The sequence below is a fragment of the Vidua chalybeata genome, chromosome 15 (genome assembly GCF_026979565.1).
Source record: "Vidua chalybeata isolate OUT-0048 chromosome 15, bVidCha1 merged haplotype, whole genome shotgun sequence".
In the NCBI taxonomy this organism is placed as follows: Eukaryota; Metazoa; Chordata; class Aves; order Passeriformes; family Viduidae; genus Vidua; species Vidua chalybeata.
In genome coordinates, this window is record NC_071544.1 from 2,332,764 (window position 1) to 2,350,023 (window position 17,260).

General features: G+C 52.7%; 1 protein-coding gene across 1 annotated transcript in view; it reads right to left on the reverse strand.

Moving 5' to 3' along the window:
• The window catches only part of LOC128795830 (uncharacterized), a 132,314-nt gene that overhangs the window by 110,683 nt on the left and 4,371 nt on the right, over positions 1-17,260 (reverse strand). Inside the window, 2 exon segments of the mRNA XM_053956897.1 lie at positions 7,641-10,047; positions 10,049-10,422. Coding sequence (XP_053812872.1) covers positions 7,641-10,047; positions 10,049-10,422 — 2,781 coding nt within the window.

The window sequence follows — 17,260 nt, forward strand, 5'->3', positions numbered from 1 at the left end:
CAGAGGAGGGTGAACAAGAGGATCTTTAAGGTCCTTTGCACCACAAACCATTCTCTGGCTCTGTGTTTCTAGGATTCTATGAATCCATGCACAGCTGCAAGGGATGGATGAGAGACACTCTCCATACTGGACAATTATGTTTTGGAGTTCACAGGACTGACAGGAACAATGAGGATCAGCTTTATTCCTTGACAAAAATACAAGCAAACAAACAAACAGACAACCCAAACCAAATCCAACATAGTAAAAATCTTAATCAACCCAGCCAAGAATGGGAAAACACCAGAAGAGTATCAATCATGGCCTCACACTGCAGATTGGGTCATTTGCAGTATATACAAAGCACAGCAAACCGGACAGTAACTAATCCACAGGAGGCCTCACACAGGAGCTCATGACATAGGCCCCAGACTGGCATTTCCTTGGACAGTAAGGGAAAGGAAAAGCTTGGAACCACAACTGTGGGCCTCAGCTGACTCCTAGGACAAGCAGAGCTGGACACAATTCATTCATTCATTTTGAACTAGATCACAGTGAACTCCAGCACCGGCCCTGTCTCTGGACAGACAGACTTCTTCTCTCTGTCCAAAGAAAACATGGAAGCAAATTTTGCATACAGGCTTCATTAGAAGAGAAGTTGTGTGCACAGCTTCTCAGATCCCAGGCATCACAACTAAGATTATAGGGTTCCTCCCAATTACTTGAACAAGTGGAAAATGATATATGGACCATAAATTATTACCAGCTCTGTCCACACATCCAAGTATCCCCCCAAAGGCAACATCACCATTCTTCAGCACATGGACTCCTCACAAGATGCAAAGGAATATGGAACCCAAACTAGGCCATTTCAGTCCAAACCACACAGTTGAACAGCATAAGACTCCTCCTGACTCATTTCAGAAGGCCAGCAATAGCCCTGGAGATCTAGAAAAACACACACCATGTCTCCACCAGGACCTCCTCACACACCACACCCCCAACACTCCCTCCTAACTCTTCACGGCTCCCATGGTTAGCACAGATCTGCGGAATTCAGAGAGACTCCACCAAGAGGAAAGTTGTTCAGGCAGTATCTCCTTACTATGGATAATATTTGACTTCTCACCCTAGGCATGGGACAAGAAAAAGCAGTTATTACAGAGATATTTCCAAGAAACATGTCTATGGAAATCCCTCTCCTTTCACCTATAAACATGAAAGAACCATCTTCAGATCATCAGAAGAAGGAGACAGAAAATTTACACCTGCAGAATTGAAGAGCTCACAACACTGCTCTACATTATATAACTCAGAGTAAGTTCTTAACGGCATTGTTTGTAGCCACTGAGTACACAGCTTGCACTTCCTAAACGGCATCTGTCACAAGTACAAAATTAAACTTTGAAGTGACACCATTATGATTACATGGAAATACTTAGTAAAATCCTCCCAGAGTTCTCAATTCAGCTGGAATACTTACCTTGTAGACAAGTACTTTGGGAAGAAGAACCCCACATGGCTTCATCCCAGAGACAGGAACTGGACAGGGAATGGAGGAAAACATTCCCTGCAGTCTTTCAGCAGACATTCACACGCGGCTCACAGCACTCACATTTCCAACCCTTCACAACATCCATGGTGTCCTTTCACCCATATATCTTTAAAACATGTGACAGCAGAGACCCAGTTCCCCAGACCATCTTCTTCCCACCACCAATTCCACACAGCTATCTGTACATCCCTGTGCTGTGGAAGCTGCATTTGCCTGCTGACTGAAGTTCTGTGAAGAGACTTCATAGGTCTCAAAGGAAAAGCCGAGCAGTCTTCCAAGAGACACTGAGCCAGTGAATATCAGCTCACAGGGAATTATGCCCACCTTGTATCCCCCACTGCACCTTGAATTTCTCTCTTCCCATCCAGGCAATTCTCTTGCCATGCTAAATATTTTCTAGCCAAGGCTCATCCAGCTCCATCTGACATCGCTCTACCTTAGAAAACAAGTACAAAGCAAGCAGTTCTGCCATTCCCTCCCGCATTTCCTCCTCCACATGCAGCCCCCACAGGCTTCTCAAAGAATCACAATTTCAAGAGGATCTTTCATCTTTGTGACGAGCAGACATACATGATCACGAACTACTTGTGGCCCAGTCCAATCCTTTGCTGAGGACAAAGATCAAAGCATGGATCACACAAACACTTCCTGCTGACCTCCACAATGTATCATGGAGAGCAATAAAGGCTGAAAACAATGTGCACGGAGGCTCCATTAAAGCCATCAGCATCTTCTTCAAGACACATTCAACCTATTCAAACACACGTGCTCATGGGAAGACACATTAACCTGCTATAACGTTGTATTTCTTAAAAACATGATCCATCCCTCCAGACGCGCTAATGACAGCAGGAACACAGATTTTACAGAGCACAGCTGACATAGGGGAACAACAGCTGGAACCCGAACAACATCCAAACCTCCGACCTAACCAACAGCCTGCCAGCAGCAGCCTTCGCCCTCCTTCCTTCTTCACTTAATAGAAGGCTGAGGACCCACCCCATGTTCACATAATGACAGCAAAGTGATCCTGCATTCAGAACGTCACTGAAGGAAACTTTACCGTGCTTTTAAGCAAAACCTCCGATGCAAGACAGAGAACAAGGCGGGGCAAGGGCAGGAAGCATCAGGAGAAAGAGTCGTGGACAAAACCGGGACACAGAAACTCACCGAGGGAGGGGCGGGATCCGCGGGGAGGGCGCCGGCAGGATCGTCGTCCCCGAGCAGCGGCGCGGGCTCGTCGGGCGGCGGCCGGGCCGGGAGGGTGTCGCAGCAGCTGCCGGCCGAGAAGCGCAGCTGGCTCTTGCGCGAGTCGGCCGTGAGCGACACCTCGTGCGAGTAGGACTGCAGGAAGGCGCGCACGCCGTCGATGCCCACGAAGTGCGACACGGGCACGCCGCGCAGGGCGCCGCTGTCCGCCGGCAGCAGCTGCTGGCGGCGCCAGCGGCGCAGGCGCAGCGCCAGCAGCAGCAGCAGGAAGGCCACGAAGAGGCACGACACGGCGGCCACGGCCAGCACCAGCCAGCGCGTCAGGCCGGCGGCCGGCTCGCCCGGCGCCGCCGCCTCGTCGGCCGCGCTGCCCAGCTCGGCCAGCAGCTCGGCCACGCTCTCGGCCAGCACCACGCTCAGCGTGGCCGTGGCCGACAGCGCCGGCCGCCCGTGGTCCTTCACCAGCACCACCAGGCTCTGGCGCGCCGCGTCGCGGGCCAGCGGCGAGCGCGCCGTGCGCACCTCGCCGCTGTGCAGCCCCACGCGGAACAGCCCCGGCTCCGTGGCCTTGGCCAGCTCGTACGACAGCCACGCGTTCTGCCCCGCGTCCGCGTCCACCGCCACCACCTTGGCTACCAGCGCGCCGGCCTCCGACCAGCGCGGCGCCAGCTCCACGCCCGACCACACGGCGCCCGAGCCCGCCGCTGCCGCCGCCGCTGCCTGTGGCGGGTACAGCACCTGCGGCGCGTTGTCGTTCTCGTCCACGATCAGCAGCCGCACCGACACGTTGCTGCTCAGCGCCGGCGCGCCGCCGTCCTCCGCACGCACCCACAGCTGCAGCTCGCGCAGCTGCTCGTAGTCGAAGGAGCGCAGCGCGTACAGCGCGCCCGTCTCCGCCTGCACCGACACGTACGACGACAGCGGCGCGCCCCGCACCCGCCCCTCCGCCAGCCGGTAGCGCACGCGCGCGTTCTGCCCCCAGTCCGCGTCCGTGGCGCGCACCGTCAGCACCAGCGCGCCCGCCGCGTTGTTCTCCGCCAGCCGCGCGCTGTAGCGCTCCTCCGCGAACACCGGCGCGTTGTCGTTCACGTCCAGCACCCGCAGCGCCAGCACCGCGCTGCTCTGCAGCGGCGGCGACCCGCCGTCGGCCGCCCGCACCGTCACGTTGTACTCCGACACCTGCTCCCGGTCCAGCTCTCTCGCTGTCACCACGCGGTAGTAGTCCTCAAAAGACTTCTCCAGCCGGAAAGGGACACCCTCGTCGAGCGAGCAGCGCACCTCCCCATTCGCCCCCGTGTCGCCATCCTGCACATGCAGCAGGGCTACCACGGTCCCTGGCTGAGCATCCTCGGAGATTGCACTAACAGCCGAGGATACTGTTAGGTCGGGCATATTGTCATTGACATCTGTCACAGAGATTGCGACTTTCGCTGTGTCAAAAAGCTGTCCTCCGTCATGTGCCTGAACCTCAAGTTCGTGGAAGGAGATTTCCTCGAAATCCAAGACGTCCTTAACAGTAATGTCTCCTGTCTCAGAGTCGAGATTAAAAAGTTCTGAGGCTCGGTCTGAAATTTTATGGAAGCTGTATTTCACGAGCCCGTTCAAACCCTCATCTGCATCTCTTGCCGTGACAGTGACGAGGACAGAACCCACGGGCACGTCCTCGGGCACACGCACCGTGTACTCCGCCTGGCTGAACACCGGAGCGTTGTCGTTCGCGTCCAGCACCGTCACGCGGATCCGAGCCGTGCCCGTCCGTGCCGGATCGCCGCCGTCCATCGCCCTCAGCACCAGCTCGTGAAACGCCGCCTCCTCCCGGTCCAGCGCCTTCGCCAGCACCAGCTCGGGACGCTGATCGCCGCCGGGGCCCGCCTGCACGGCCAGCGAGAAGTGCTCGTCACCGCTCAGCTCGTAGCTCTGCAGGGAATTCCGGCCCGCATCCGGGTCGTGAGCCTGGGCCAGAGGAAACCTCGCCCCCAGGACTGTCATCTCACTAAGTCTCAGGTCTTTTTCTGCCTCTCTGAAGCTGGGTGAGTTGTCGTTAATGTCTGTGATTTCTACTTCGATTCCGTAAACCTGCATCTGTCCCTCCACTATCAGCTCACAGCGCAGCACGCATTTCTCCACCAGCCGGCAAAGCTGCTCTCTGTCAATCCTGTCTGCTGTCACTAAATGTCCCGTCTTCCCTTGCACGGCGAAATACTGTGTCCTACCTTTGTTCAGGATGCGCACTCCGCGATCGCTGAGCTCCAGGAGCTGCAGCCCCAGGTCCTTGGCCACGTTTCCCACGAACGAGCCCTTGGGCATCTCCTCGGGCACGGAGTAGCGCAGCTGCCCCCACGCCGCCTCCCACGCCGCCAGCAGCATTCCCAACAGCAGAACTCTTTGCCGCCGGCCCCAGCGCCTTCCCCCCACGCGCATCTCGGTCGCGGTAATGTCGATCTTGCTCCAATTTCCGCTCTCTCTCCGGCTTGCCCCTCACAGCCGCCGGCGGCGGCCACTGTGTCTCTCCGCAGCAGGTTTCCCACCGCGGGGACGTTCGTAAGCTGTCCGCCGCCGAGACCGAGTGCGGGAGCGACCGAGCCGATCCGCAGCGGGCGGGGCTGCAGCGCTCCGAGCTCCCTCTCGCTCCTCTCGGTCAACAGCGGCGCCCGCAGCCTCCTCCCGGCACTGCAGGCACCGAGCGCTGCCCAGCGCTGCCCGCCCTGCCTCGCCCACGGGCAGCTCGCGGGGACAGCACAGTCGCCACCGAGACATCAGGTCCCGTCCAGCTGCCATTTCCTTCTCCGGATTGTCTCCATACGGTGTCGTCTTTGACCCTCCAGGTGATCCCGACCGACAGGAAGGCAGAGTCCACCCTTGTAACAGTATTTCTCCCCCACTGAAAAATCACTTGCTAATATCAACATACGGTGTGTAATATTTTTTTGCTCACTAGTAACGTGTAGAATACACTAAAGACTATCCTATTAGGGAAAAAAACCCTAAAATTTAGGCGTCGTTCTTGAATTACTGGCGCAGGGACAGCAAAAATAGCTGCTCTGAGACATATCACGGGATAATCAGACACCCACTCCCGCCCTCAGAGAAGCAGAGCTCCTTAACCCAAGTGGCGGATTTTCAGTCAATACGGAACACGGTCTAAGTTATATTATCTACTCCATTTGCAGTGACTTAGACAAGACGATTAAAGGCGGAAGAAGCTGGGGTCGATCCACTGAAACTGACAACCATAACACCCCATACCAGAAGAGCTGCGGAGGAAGTGGGCTACTCTGCCACCTGCCCGGTGCTCTGCCTTTGCTCAGTAGAAGACCTTCCGTCTGCCACCGTACAGGAAGAATCTCCCCGGCTGCTCGAAAATCATCCCTCCCCACCCCGCGGTTTTTGGTTGTAAGTCACTTGACCACTCCGCACTGGCTGTACTGCTGCTGACCATAAGGAAGGAAGCATCTGCAGAGAACCTGGCCCGAACCATCTCCTTATCTCCCGGAAATTGCGGGGCAAATGGTAAGAAGAAACACAGGTAAATCTGCCTTGGCTACTGCCCGTATTCTGTAGCCCACCGTATCAAAATCGATGGTGATTGCAGACAGATAACAACTGTCTTTAATGTGTGATTTCCCCTTTCTTAAGAAGCCACATAAATTGAGGGTTTGTATAGTTTATACACATTTACATTTAAACAACTAATTCGATAGTTTTAACTACCTAGAAAAATCTTTCCTTTTGCCAGAAATCACGGTGCAAATGCTTGATGTTTCTATGAAAGTATTCGCCTAATTACTCAATCTTTATTTTGGTTGGAAAACTTTTAAACTAAACAAAAGTGCAAAAATACTCTATTGAGTGCTCAGTTTCTGTCATTTTGCATACTTGCTTATCGTTTATTGTTATGTGTAGAAGCCTGTCCCGGCAAACAGGCAGATAAAACAACAAGAGACCTAATTCCTCGGTTTAGTATTCCGTGATACATGTGATCTAAGAGAGGTCAAAACACCTCTCTTAGAGAGGAAGGGACAGGACAAAAGAGAGGCTATGAAAACAAAAATAGACGTGGGGTATGATTTAGGTTTGACTTGCATTGATTTTCAGGCCCAATGCTCCGACTTCACCAGAAAGAGGGAGGTTAAAAAAAAAAAAAAAAAAAAGGAACTGCAGAGATAAATAATGACTGGAATAAACAACCAACCCCGCCTACCATTCCTGAAGAAAACTTATCCCCAAATACACTGGACACTCTTCCAGCAGGGAGGAACAACCTGTAATTTCTGCTTTCATGTTGAAAAGGCACACATCTGAAGAAAAAAACGTAACTAACAAGCAAACACATGCCCCATCCTCCCAACAAACCAAAAGTGTTAATTCCTTTTTCGAATTCAGTTATGCAGGATTAGCAGATCTCTTTCTGCAGAGCAAGAATCCATGTTCCCCGTTGAAGTGACAAATAACTGTTACAAAAACCATTGAAAAATCATGACTGGGAAATACATATCCATCCCATTAATGCCGCTTTTTTTTTTTTTTTTTTTTTTTTTGCATCAGCATTCCCTCAAAACATGGGAAATTACAAGGCAATTTTGGACACAGGATTAAAATCCGGGTGGCATCAGACAAATAATATAAGGGGAAAAACTTGTGAGCCTCACTAGACCTAGCATATGCATAGCAGCATTCTCTCAAAACATGGGAGGGCAAGCAGGAGAGGGTTAGAACAACCCTCAGTAACTTCTCAATCAACAGACCCAGGTGCATGTTCTTTTTCGGAGTAAATCCCGAAATAGCATTGACCGACAGACAATGTCCAGATCACAACAAGTGTATCAATTTGGGGAAAACGAGAAAACCTGTTATGAAGGGCTCAAGGAGAACAGCAGGAGCTTAAGGCTGTACACACCTGCGGTGCATCAGGATTGGCAGGCAGCTCTCCCTCGGCGGCGTTACTACTCGAGATCTGCTTCTCCAAGGGCTCCCCACTCAGCAGCTCCTCCGCCGACAGGACGGGCACCGGCGGCGGCGGCGGCCAAGCGGCCTCGGGCACGGCGCGGGCCGGCGCCGCCACGCACAGGTTGTAGGAGTAGGGCAAGGTGCCCTCGCAGAAGTCGGCCGGGAAGGCGGCGCCGGCCACCGAGAAGCGCTGCGCGCCCAGGCAGCGCAGCACGGCGGGCGGCCCGGCCCGCCGCAGCCGCGCCAGCACGGCCAGCGCCACGCTCAGCACCAAGAGCGCCGACAGCAGCGCCAGCGCCAGCACCAGGTAGAACTGCAGCTCGGCCGCCGCCGCCTCGGCGCCCGCCGCCCGCTCGCTCAGCTCCGGCAGCGCCTCCTGCAAGCTCTCGGCCAGCACCACGTGCAGCGTGGCCGTGGCCGACAGCGCCGGCTGCCCGTGGTCCTTCACCACGGCCACCACCCGCTGCTTGGCCGCGTCCCGCTCGGACACGGCGCGCGCCGTGCGCACCTCGCCGCTGTGCAGCCCCACGCGGAACAGCGCCGGCTCCGACGCCTGCACCAGCTCGTACGACAGCCACGCGTTGCGCCCCGCGTCCGCGTCCACCGCCACCACCTTGGCCACCAGGTAGCCGGCCTCGGCAGAACGCGGCACCACCTCGAAAGGAGCCGCCGCCCCTCCCGCAGCCTCTCCCGCCGCCGCCGGCCACAGCACCCGCGGCGCGTTGTCGTTGCGGTCCAGCACGAAGACGCGCACCGTGGCCGTGGAGCTGCGCGCCGGCGAGCCGCCGTCCTGCGCCCGCACCGCCACCGTGAACTCGCGGCACTGCTCGTAGTCCAAGGAGCGCTGCGCGTACAGCGCGCCGCTCCGCGCCTCCACCGACACGAGCGGCGCCGCGCCCGCCGCGCCCGCGCTGCCGCCCGCCAGCCAGTAGCTCACGCGCCCGTTGGCGCCCGCGTCCGCGTCCCGCGCCTGCACGCGCAGCACCAGCGCGCCCGCCGCGTTGTTCTCCGCCACGTACGCGCTGTACGCCGCCTCCTCGAACACCGGCGCGTTGTCGTTCACGTCCGACACCTCCAGCACCAGCTCCCTGCTGCTCCACAGCGCCGGCCTGCCCCGGTCCCGGGCCACCACCGTCACGCGATGCTCGGACGCCTGCTCTCGGTCCAGCGCGCCCGCCGTCACCACCTTGTACGAGCCGCCCGAGGACGCCACGATCGACAGCGGCGCCTCTCCCGACAGCTCGCACGACACCTGACCATTGTCACCGGAGTCCCGGTCCCGCACTTTCAGCAGGACTACCACAGTGCCGACCGGGGCGTCCTCAGGCACCGGGCTCGAAAGTGACAGAATCGTTATTTCCGGGGCGTTGTCATTCTCATCCATGATATCTATTTGAACCTTGCAGTGAGCCGTTAACCCGCCTCCGTCCATCGCTCCCAGGCCGAAGAGGTATTTATTCTTCTCCTCGAAATCGAGGGGACCCACCGTCCTGACCTCGCCACTGTTGCTGTCGACAGTGAACAAAGCACGGATGCTGTCTGGAACGTTGCTGAATGAGTAGGAGACCCGCCCGTTGGTGCCCGCATCCGCATCTGTCGCCCGTACTCGGAGCACCAGAGACCCCACTGAGAGATTCTCCGCTACTCTCGCCTCATAGAGGCTTTTGCTGAACACGGGCGGGTTGTCGTTGGCGTCAGTAACGTTTATGCGAACCTGGACAGTCCCTGATCTGGCGGGCTCCCCGCCATCCACTGCTGTCAGCACCAGTTCAAAGGAGCTCTGCTTCTCCCGGTCCAATGCTTTCTCAAGCACTAATTCCGGCTCCTTGATTCCTTCAGGGCTCTCCTTCATGACCAGGGAGAAGCAAGGGTTGCTGGTGAGCTGATAAGTCAGCAGTGAGTTGCTTCCTGCGTCCTCATCTCGGGCCATCTCCAGTGGAAACCGAGCACCAGGAGGGATTAATTCACCGATCTCGAGGTCCAAAACAGCCTTGCTGAAGACCGGGGAGTTGTCATTCACGTCCTCGATGGACACCTGGACGTGGAAAATGTTCAGTGGGTTGTGCACCAGCGCCTCGAAGCTGACGGAGCAGGTCGCTGATTCACCACACATCTGCTCCCGGTCCAGCCTCTCGTTCACGTACAGGTTCCCGTTCTCCTCATTCACCGTGAAGAATTGCTTCTCCTCGCTCAGCCGCAGCTTGCGCGCCGGCAGCTCGTCCGCGTTGAGCCCCAGGTCCCGCGCCAGCGGCCCCACGAGCGAGCCTCTGCCCAGCTCCTCGGGGATGGCGTAGCGGACCCGCTCGGCCGCCGCCCGGCACCACACGCACAGCAGCAGCGCGGCCAGCAGCGCTCGCCCGCCGCCCGGCCCGCGCCTCTGCCGCCGCCTCACCGCCATTCTCTGCCGCCTGCGCTCGCCGCGCTCCTGCCTCCCGCCGCTGCCCTGCCTCCCTTCCAGCCGCTCTCGCCACACAGCGCAGGGGCCGCCGCAGCGCAGCCAGCCCGCTCGGGACGCCTCTCGCCGCCGCCGCTGCTGCTGCTGCTGGTGGCGGAGCCGCTGCCGCTGTGGCCGGCGCCGGGCGAGCGAGCAGCCTGCGGGGGCAGGACGCTGCGGCGGCGGCTCCAGCGCCGCTCGGCGGCGGCCAACAGCGGCACCCGGAGGCGGCGCCGCGCCACTGCAGCCGCCGGATGGCCGCGCTCAAGGGGGCCCGGCTTTGGGCGGGGCTCGGCGCCTGCACCGGCCCCGGGGGCTCTCCCCGATTGCAAACAGCCAGAGCAGAAACTCTTGCTTAATTCCAATGCAAGGCGTTTCTATCTGAGATGTGATGTCGGAGGATTTAAGGATATTCTTTTGAGTCACATTCAACAGTCACAAGCAAATATGCATGGCAGTAAAGAATGGAATTCAGCTGCTCTTAATAAAATCATGGGTCCTACTCATGAAAATCCCCATCCCGTCATTCCTATAAGTTTATTCAAATATTGAAAGAGCAAAATATTTTGAAAAGTCCACACAGAGCTATCATTTCTCTATGCTTGAAAACCTCAATTCCTTCAGTCCTTCTGCGCAACAGAGATGTTCGAACGCTGAGGCCACTTCCATGATCCTTCTGGGAACTCTAGCATGTCCATTTGGGATATTGGCCCAAGATCTGCATGCAGTCTACGCTCCCATAAAAAGAGCTTAGAGGGAGCAAGGACCTCCCTCTACCTGCCGGGCAGAGTGCTTGTCATGCAGTGCAGGACACAATTTGAGCAGCAGGTGCCCATTGGCAGCTCATGTCCCATCTCATCACCCACCAATGACCCAAAGTACTTCCCAGCAAAGCTCTTCCCTATTTCTGGGCTTCTGCTTAAACTGGGGATTGCCCCACCCCAGCTGCAGGACCTTGCACTTTCTTCCACTTCATGATGGTTGCAAGGGGCCACTTCTCCAGCCTATCCCTCACTGGCATCTCTGCCCTCCCCTGGATCAACTCCACTTGGAGTCAGCTGCACATGGGCTGAAGGTGCACTCAATCCCATTATCCATGAAGGCACTGAACAGAACTGGGCCCAGTCAGGGCCCTTGAGGGACAGCACAAGTCACTGCTTTCCACCTGGACATGGAGCCACTGTCTCTAACTCTTTGGGGGTGACTCTCCAGCCTGTTCCTCAGCCATTTCACAGCCTCCACATGATTGCCCAGCAGGATCCTCTGGGTGATGGCCTGGGGGACACTGCACACGTTCTCCCACTGGCCCCTGGTCTGATCATGGCAGTCTTGGCAGGGCTGGGTGGCCACTCTGCACTTTGACAACTGCAGCTGAGATGCTTCTGCATTTTACAACACAAAGTGTTCCTGGGTGAGCACAGCAGGAGTGCTTATGAAACCCTTCCTCTGGACAGCTGTAAAACTCACAGGTGTCTGTGGGCACTGCAGCTGCACTCGGGCACTTGGGACAGAGCAGACCTTCCACATAAGCTCAGACACGCTGAGGTTGAGCTCATGACAACAAACGTTGCAAGAGTTAGAAACACATGGAAATGTACAGATGCAATAACATTTTGTAGCTCTCCCTTGTTCTACAGAAGCCACTCAAATCACACTGGAGTCAATCAGGCACAGGCTGGTGTTTTCTGTGACTTGTGACAAGCAAGGGAATGACCGAGTTCTTCTCTAGCCTCACACACAGAGCTCCCCTGTCTGCTTTTTCCTCCACGCCATGCCACTGGAAGGTTTTGCTTGTGCCCATCTCCTCACTGCTCACATCTAGCATCAGATGATAATGCACTACAGCCATACCCAGAAGGGAGGTACAGCTGTCTGCTCACCACCATTAGGATAAGGAACTGAAGGATTCTAGAGCACACAAATGATAAACAACCACACTAAAAGATCAGCAGTCACCCAACAAAGAATGGCTCATCAAACCATTGGCTTCAAGGCAATCTCCTCCCCATCTTTATCACATGCTCTGCTCCACAGAGATGCAACATCTAATAATGTCATATTTACATCTATTTCTCCCAACAGGAACACAACACAAAGTCTCTCTCATATCTCCTGCCTTCCACTCCCACTGGAACAAGAGCAAGGGACACTAACACACCATATGTTGCTCAAAAAAGACAGTTTGTTCATAATTACAAATATACCACTATACTGAGTAAATCAAGGAAAAACAAAACAAAACAAAAAAAAAAACACATAAAAACCCAAAACATTAATCAGATAAGGCAAGGAAGCATTAGAAGAGAACAAGTAGTCAGAGATGCTCACAGTGAAGTCTTCTAGGCCTTCATTGCAGGCCTTAAAATTCACCCCTGAGGCCACCTGGAAGTCACTCAGGTCTCAAGCTGCACGTGTGGCCCTAAAGACTCTCACAGAACAGCAGGATAGGAGGTTTCAGACAAAGCATTAGTCCTCAGCTCAGCAACTTTTTCTTCTGCATGGCCTGCTCACCTTGCACAGTAATGAAACCATCATTTTAAACAGCTTCGCATTGGCCTCTTTCTCAAGGTAAATCTTCTGACAAATTACAACAGATTCTCTTATTGCTTCTGCTTCCTATTCCCCACACACCGTTCAGTTCTGAGTGGCTGAAGTAAGGATGTGCTGAAAACATCAGTGACTGTTTCATATTTAAAAGTACTGATCAGAATTGTGTCAAGGAGCTGCAACCTTCCTGGAAACAAAGGCTTGAATCAAAGGGTAATTACAACTCTGAGGAAACTCTATATGATATTGTGGCATAGAGATACAGGTGGATAATGGAGGTTTCACCCAGGATTCATTAGCAGCTCTAACCAAGAATTAAGGTTCTACATGAACAGTTACTGTGGAAAGTGTTATTGTTGGAGGACTCTCATTGTCTTTCATCACAGATAAACCAGGAGCAGAACAGCAATGGCACTGCCTTTGGCACCAAGCATGAAACCAAACCATTTCTCAGCCAAACCCACACTGAGCCGTTGATATTCCTGGCACAGAACTGAGCTCTCCTCACTCTGCATTCACAGCCTTTAGTTTCACCATCCACACAGACCAAAATTTTGGTTCCATGCAGGCCACAGAGGAAAACAGCACCTTGGGGAAACATCCATATATGAAGTTGTGTTTCTTGAATGAAATATTCAAGGTCAGGCTGGGTGGGGCTCTGAGCACCCTGCCCTGGTGGAAGATGTCCCTGCCCACTGCAGAGGAGGGTGAACAAGAGGATCTTTAAGGTCCTTTGCACCACAAACCATTCTCTGGCTCTGTGTTTCTAGGATTCTATGAATCCATGTACAGCTGCAAGGGATGGATGAGAGATACTCTCCATACCGGACAATTATGTTTTGGAGTTTGCAGGATTGCCAGACACAGTGAAGATCAACTTTACTCCTTGACCAAAGTACAAGCAAAAAAACAATAAACAACCCAACCCAAACCAAAGTAAAAATCTTAATCAACCCAGCCAAGAATGGGAAAACACCAGAAGAGTATCAATCATGGCCTCACACTGCAGATTGGGTCATTTGCAGTATATACAAAGCACAGCAAACTGGACAGTAACTAATCCACAGGAGGCCTCACACAGGAGCTCATGACATAGGGCCCAGACTGTCATTTCCTTGGACAGTAAGAGTCCTGTCTCTCTCTATCATTCATTTACTCATTTGATATAGTAAACATCACAGTAAGTTCTTCGGAGCACCTTTTTACTTCAGGCTGGAGGGCTTCTCTCTGCCTATCTACATGGCAGAGACGTTCCATCCCTTTCAGAAATTTTGTTCTCCTTCTCTGGACATCCTCTAACAAAAGGTCTCACAAAAACATGGTGAAGACAGAAAATCACAGAATCACCAGGTTGGAGAGACCTCCAAGATCAGTGAGTCCAACCCATGCCCCAACACCTCAACTAAAACATGGTACAAGAGAGCCACATCCAGTCTTTTTTTAAATGCTTCCAGGGATGGTGACTCCACCACCTCCCTGGGCGTACAAATCCAGTATTTCATCACTCTTTCCATAAAAGTCCTCTCCTAACATCCAGCCTATATTTCCCTTGCCACAACTGAAGACTGTGTCCTCTCCTTCTGTCAGTTGCCCCTCCCTTGTCCTGCTGGCCCCACTACTTGTTATGCAGCCCAGAATGTGATTGACTTCCTGGCCTGCAAGAACTCACTGCCAGCTCATATCCCATCTGTCACCACCAGGACCCCCAGTCCTTCTCCACAGAGCAGCTCTCAATCCCCCACGTTTGTACTGAAAGGGGATTGCCCCGACCCAGGTGCATGATGTTGCACTTGACCTTGTTGAGCTTAATGAGGCTGACATGAGTCCACTCCTCCAGACTGTCCAGGTCCCTGGGGATGACATCCCGTCCTTCTACTGGATCAGTGGCACCACTCAGCTTGGTGTCAGCTGCAAACCTGTAGAGGGCACTCTCAATCCAATTAGCTGTGTCACTGATAAAGATCCTGAATATTTTGGTCCAAGCACAGGCCCTTGAAGACCCCACACACTGATAGTTCCCAGCTGGGCACTGAGATATTGTCTACTACTCTTTGAACTCCACCAGTGCATGGACAACAGGAACAGATGGGACCTTTCATGTGAGATCAGATACCTTGAGGTCACGCTCAAAACAAAAAGCAAGGCAAGAGTCATCTCTTCAGCAGAAGCAAAACAAATCTGATTGTACATATCTAGTTTCATTTTATGAAGTCATCATCAGCTCTCATGAGGTTTTTTCCATAATGCGGCCTGTTAACTTCCCTACAAATAGAATTGTCAAAATGTTAACACTTTATATAGGGCCTTGTTTGTATACTATGAGAAAATATGAGAGACTCCTTTTTAGCTTTTTCTTCATTTCCTTCTCACCAAAAATCCTGGTTAGGTGATTAAAGTGAGTTTTTGCTGTAAAACAACACTTGCATCTTCTAATACAAAATGCCTTTTCTCCAGAAACGGGAAAATGAACCATGACCTGCCAGGAAACAAAGGCCTAAAAGGAAGTGTAATTACAACTGTGAGGAAACCGTGTATCATCATGTTCCAGGGACACAGAGATGGAAAAGGAGAACAATCACAAGCCATTCTACTCAGACATCATTGTTCTAGCTACACACATTCTAATACCTCACTGTCAGATGACAACCATTGCCTTTCAGAACAGGGAAAATGGGATCAGAACATAAATGGCACAGGCCTTGGCACCAGGCAGGAAACCAAACCACTGCTCATCCAGAATCACATTGGCCCATCCATGTTCCGCGTTCCAATTGAGTCCCTCACCTTCCTTGCTCTGCCTTCACAACTTTTAGTTGCTCTATGGTCAATACCCAACATTTGGCTGCATGTCAGCCACAAGCAAAAGAACACATAATTCTCTAACATTCTAGGAAAATAGAAGTGTATCGAGGTCTTTCTGCTGGCAGCTGAACACCTTCATGGGTGACCATGGATGAGAACAACTCCCACCATCTGATCATCTGAACACATCTCCACTTCCAGGGACTATCAGCCAAACCAAGGCCTACTTGGAGAACATAAAGAAACAAGCAAGGAATAGGAAAGGCACAGAAGTTAAGAATCATGGCTTAACATGTCAGACTTTGTCAAGAGTAGCAGATACACAAGAAGCATCATCTACCTTGCAAGAAGTACACAGGAGGATCACAGGGACTTTACACAGGCCTGCTTCTCTACGTAAGCTCTTTGGAAAACAAGAAATGTGCACAGGACCATAATTATGGGGATAAAAAAAAGGGAAATGTAATGTTTATACCAACCTCCTAGACAGTTCAAACTATACCACAGCAAACTCTTGTACCTGCCCTGTCTCTGTGCAGACAGAAAGCTTCAGTGTGCTCAAACATCACCCAACAGACACCACTTTGCAAACAGACACCATCAAAAGACATGTTTCCCACACAACTTCTCCTCATGGACAACAAGGATCACAGCACAGATCCACATAAGTGAACTTCTCTGCTCACACTTCTTTCAAGGAATGTGAAATCTTCAAGCCCCCAAAGCAGAATTTCCTAACAAAACTACCATCCCATGCCCTACATTCTCCACAAACAGTTTAAATACTAACAAAACATCAGCAGATACTTCATATGAGCAAGATCCATTAATTACATTTGAAGGTTGGTCAAGGCTGGGGAAAGATCAGTACACCTAAGACTTTACATCACCATCTTACAAGGACACACAGCTGGAAAAGGGACAGTTCCTAGACACACAATCTCTGAAGCATGTTTGCACTTGCATGGGTATGTCTGCAGACAAATTCATGCAAGTCTGTATGTTTTTGGGATACAGGAAAAGGGGCAATTCTCTAAGTCCAACAGGCCTTGGCACTAGGACTGCTGTGAAAGCACCCTGAGCCAAGTGGAGCATGCAGTCCCCTCCTTGCCTGCTCTGAGGCCAGTCTCACACTGATCTTCCACTGACTTCTCACCATGAAGATTTGACAAGAAGGACTATTTCTTTAAGTGATGTTTCGCAGAAGGACATCTATGAAAGTCTTTTCCTTTAGATCTAAAAACATGGAAGGCATGAACAGGTCAGACAGACAATTCTAACAGATGTGATCTTCCAGACACTCTCAGCGACAAAGGCCCACCCTTAGCTCATTAGGTCAAGCAAGATAATAAATCAACACATGCTTAATGGAAGGAATCATCCCATACAGTTCCACACTATGGCACTCAGAGCAGCTGCATAATTCAGGTATTTATTAGGTATTGAGTGAAGTGTTTGATCTTCCCCAATCTTCCATTATGGTATTTGTTACATATTTAAGCTGTTAGGTAAGATTGATGAAAAGATGCAAACTCACAGGGACAACCGCCCAGGGTTGTCCCTACAGGTGGTATAAAATGTCATCCAACTAAACATTTTGGGATGATGAAACTCACATTGCATGGTCCTACAACTGGGAAAAGAGCAATCCATATTTCTTGTGTCTTTCAAGAGACCTTCACACACAGCTCCCAGGACTCTCATCTCCAGCCCTTCTTAACTTCCATAGGGTCCTCTGACCCCCAGAAGTTGCAAGAACATGTAATAAAACTCCCAGATATACAGAA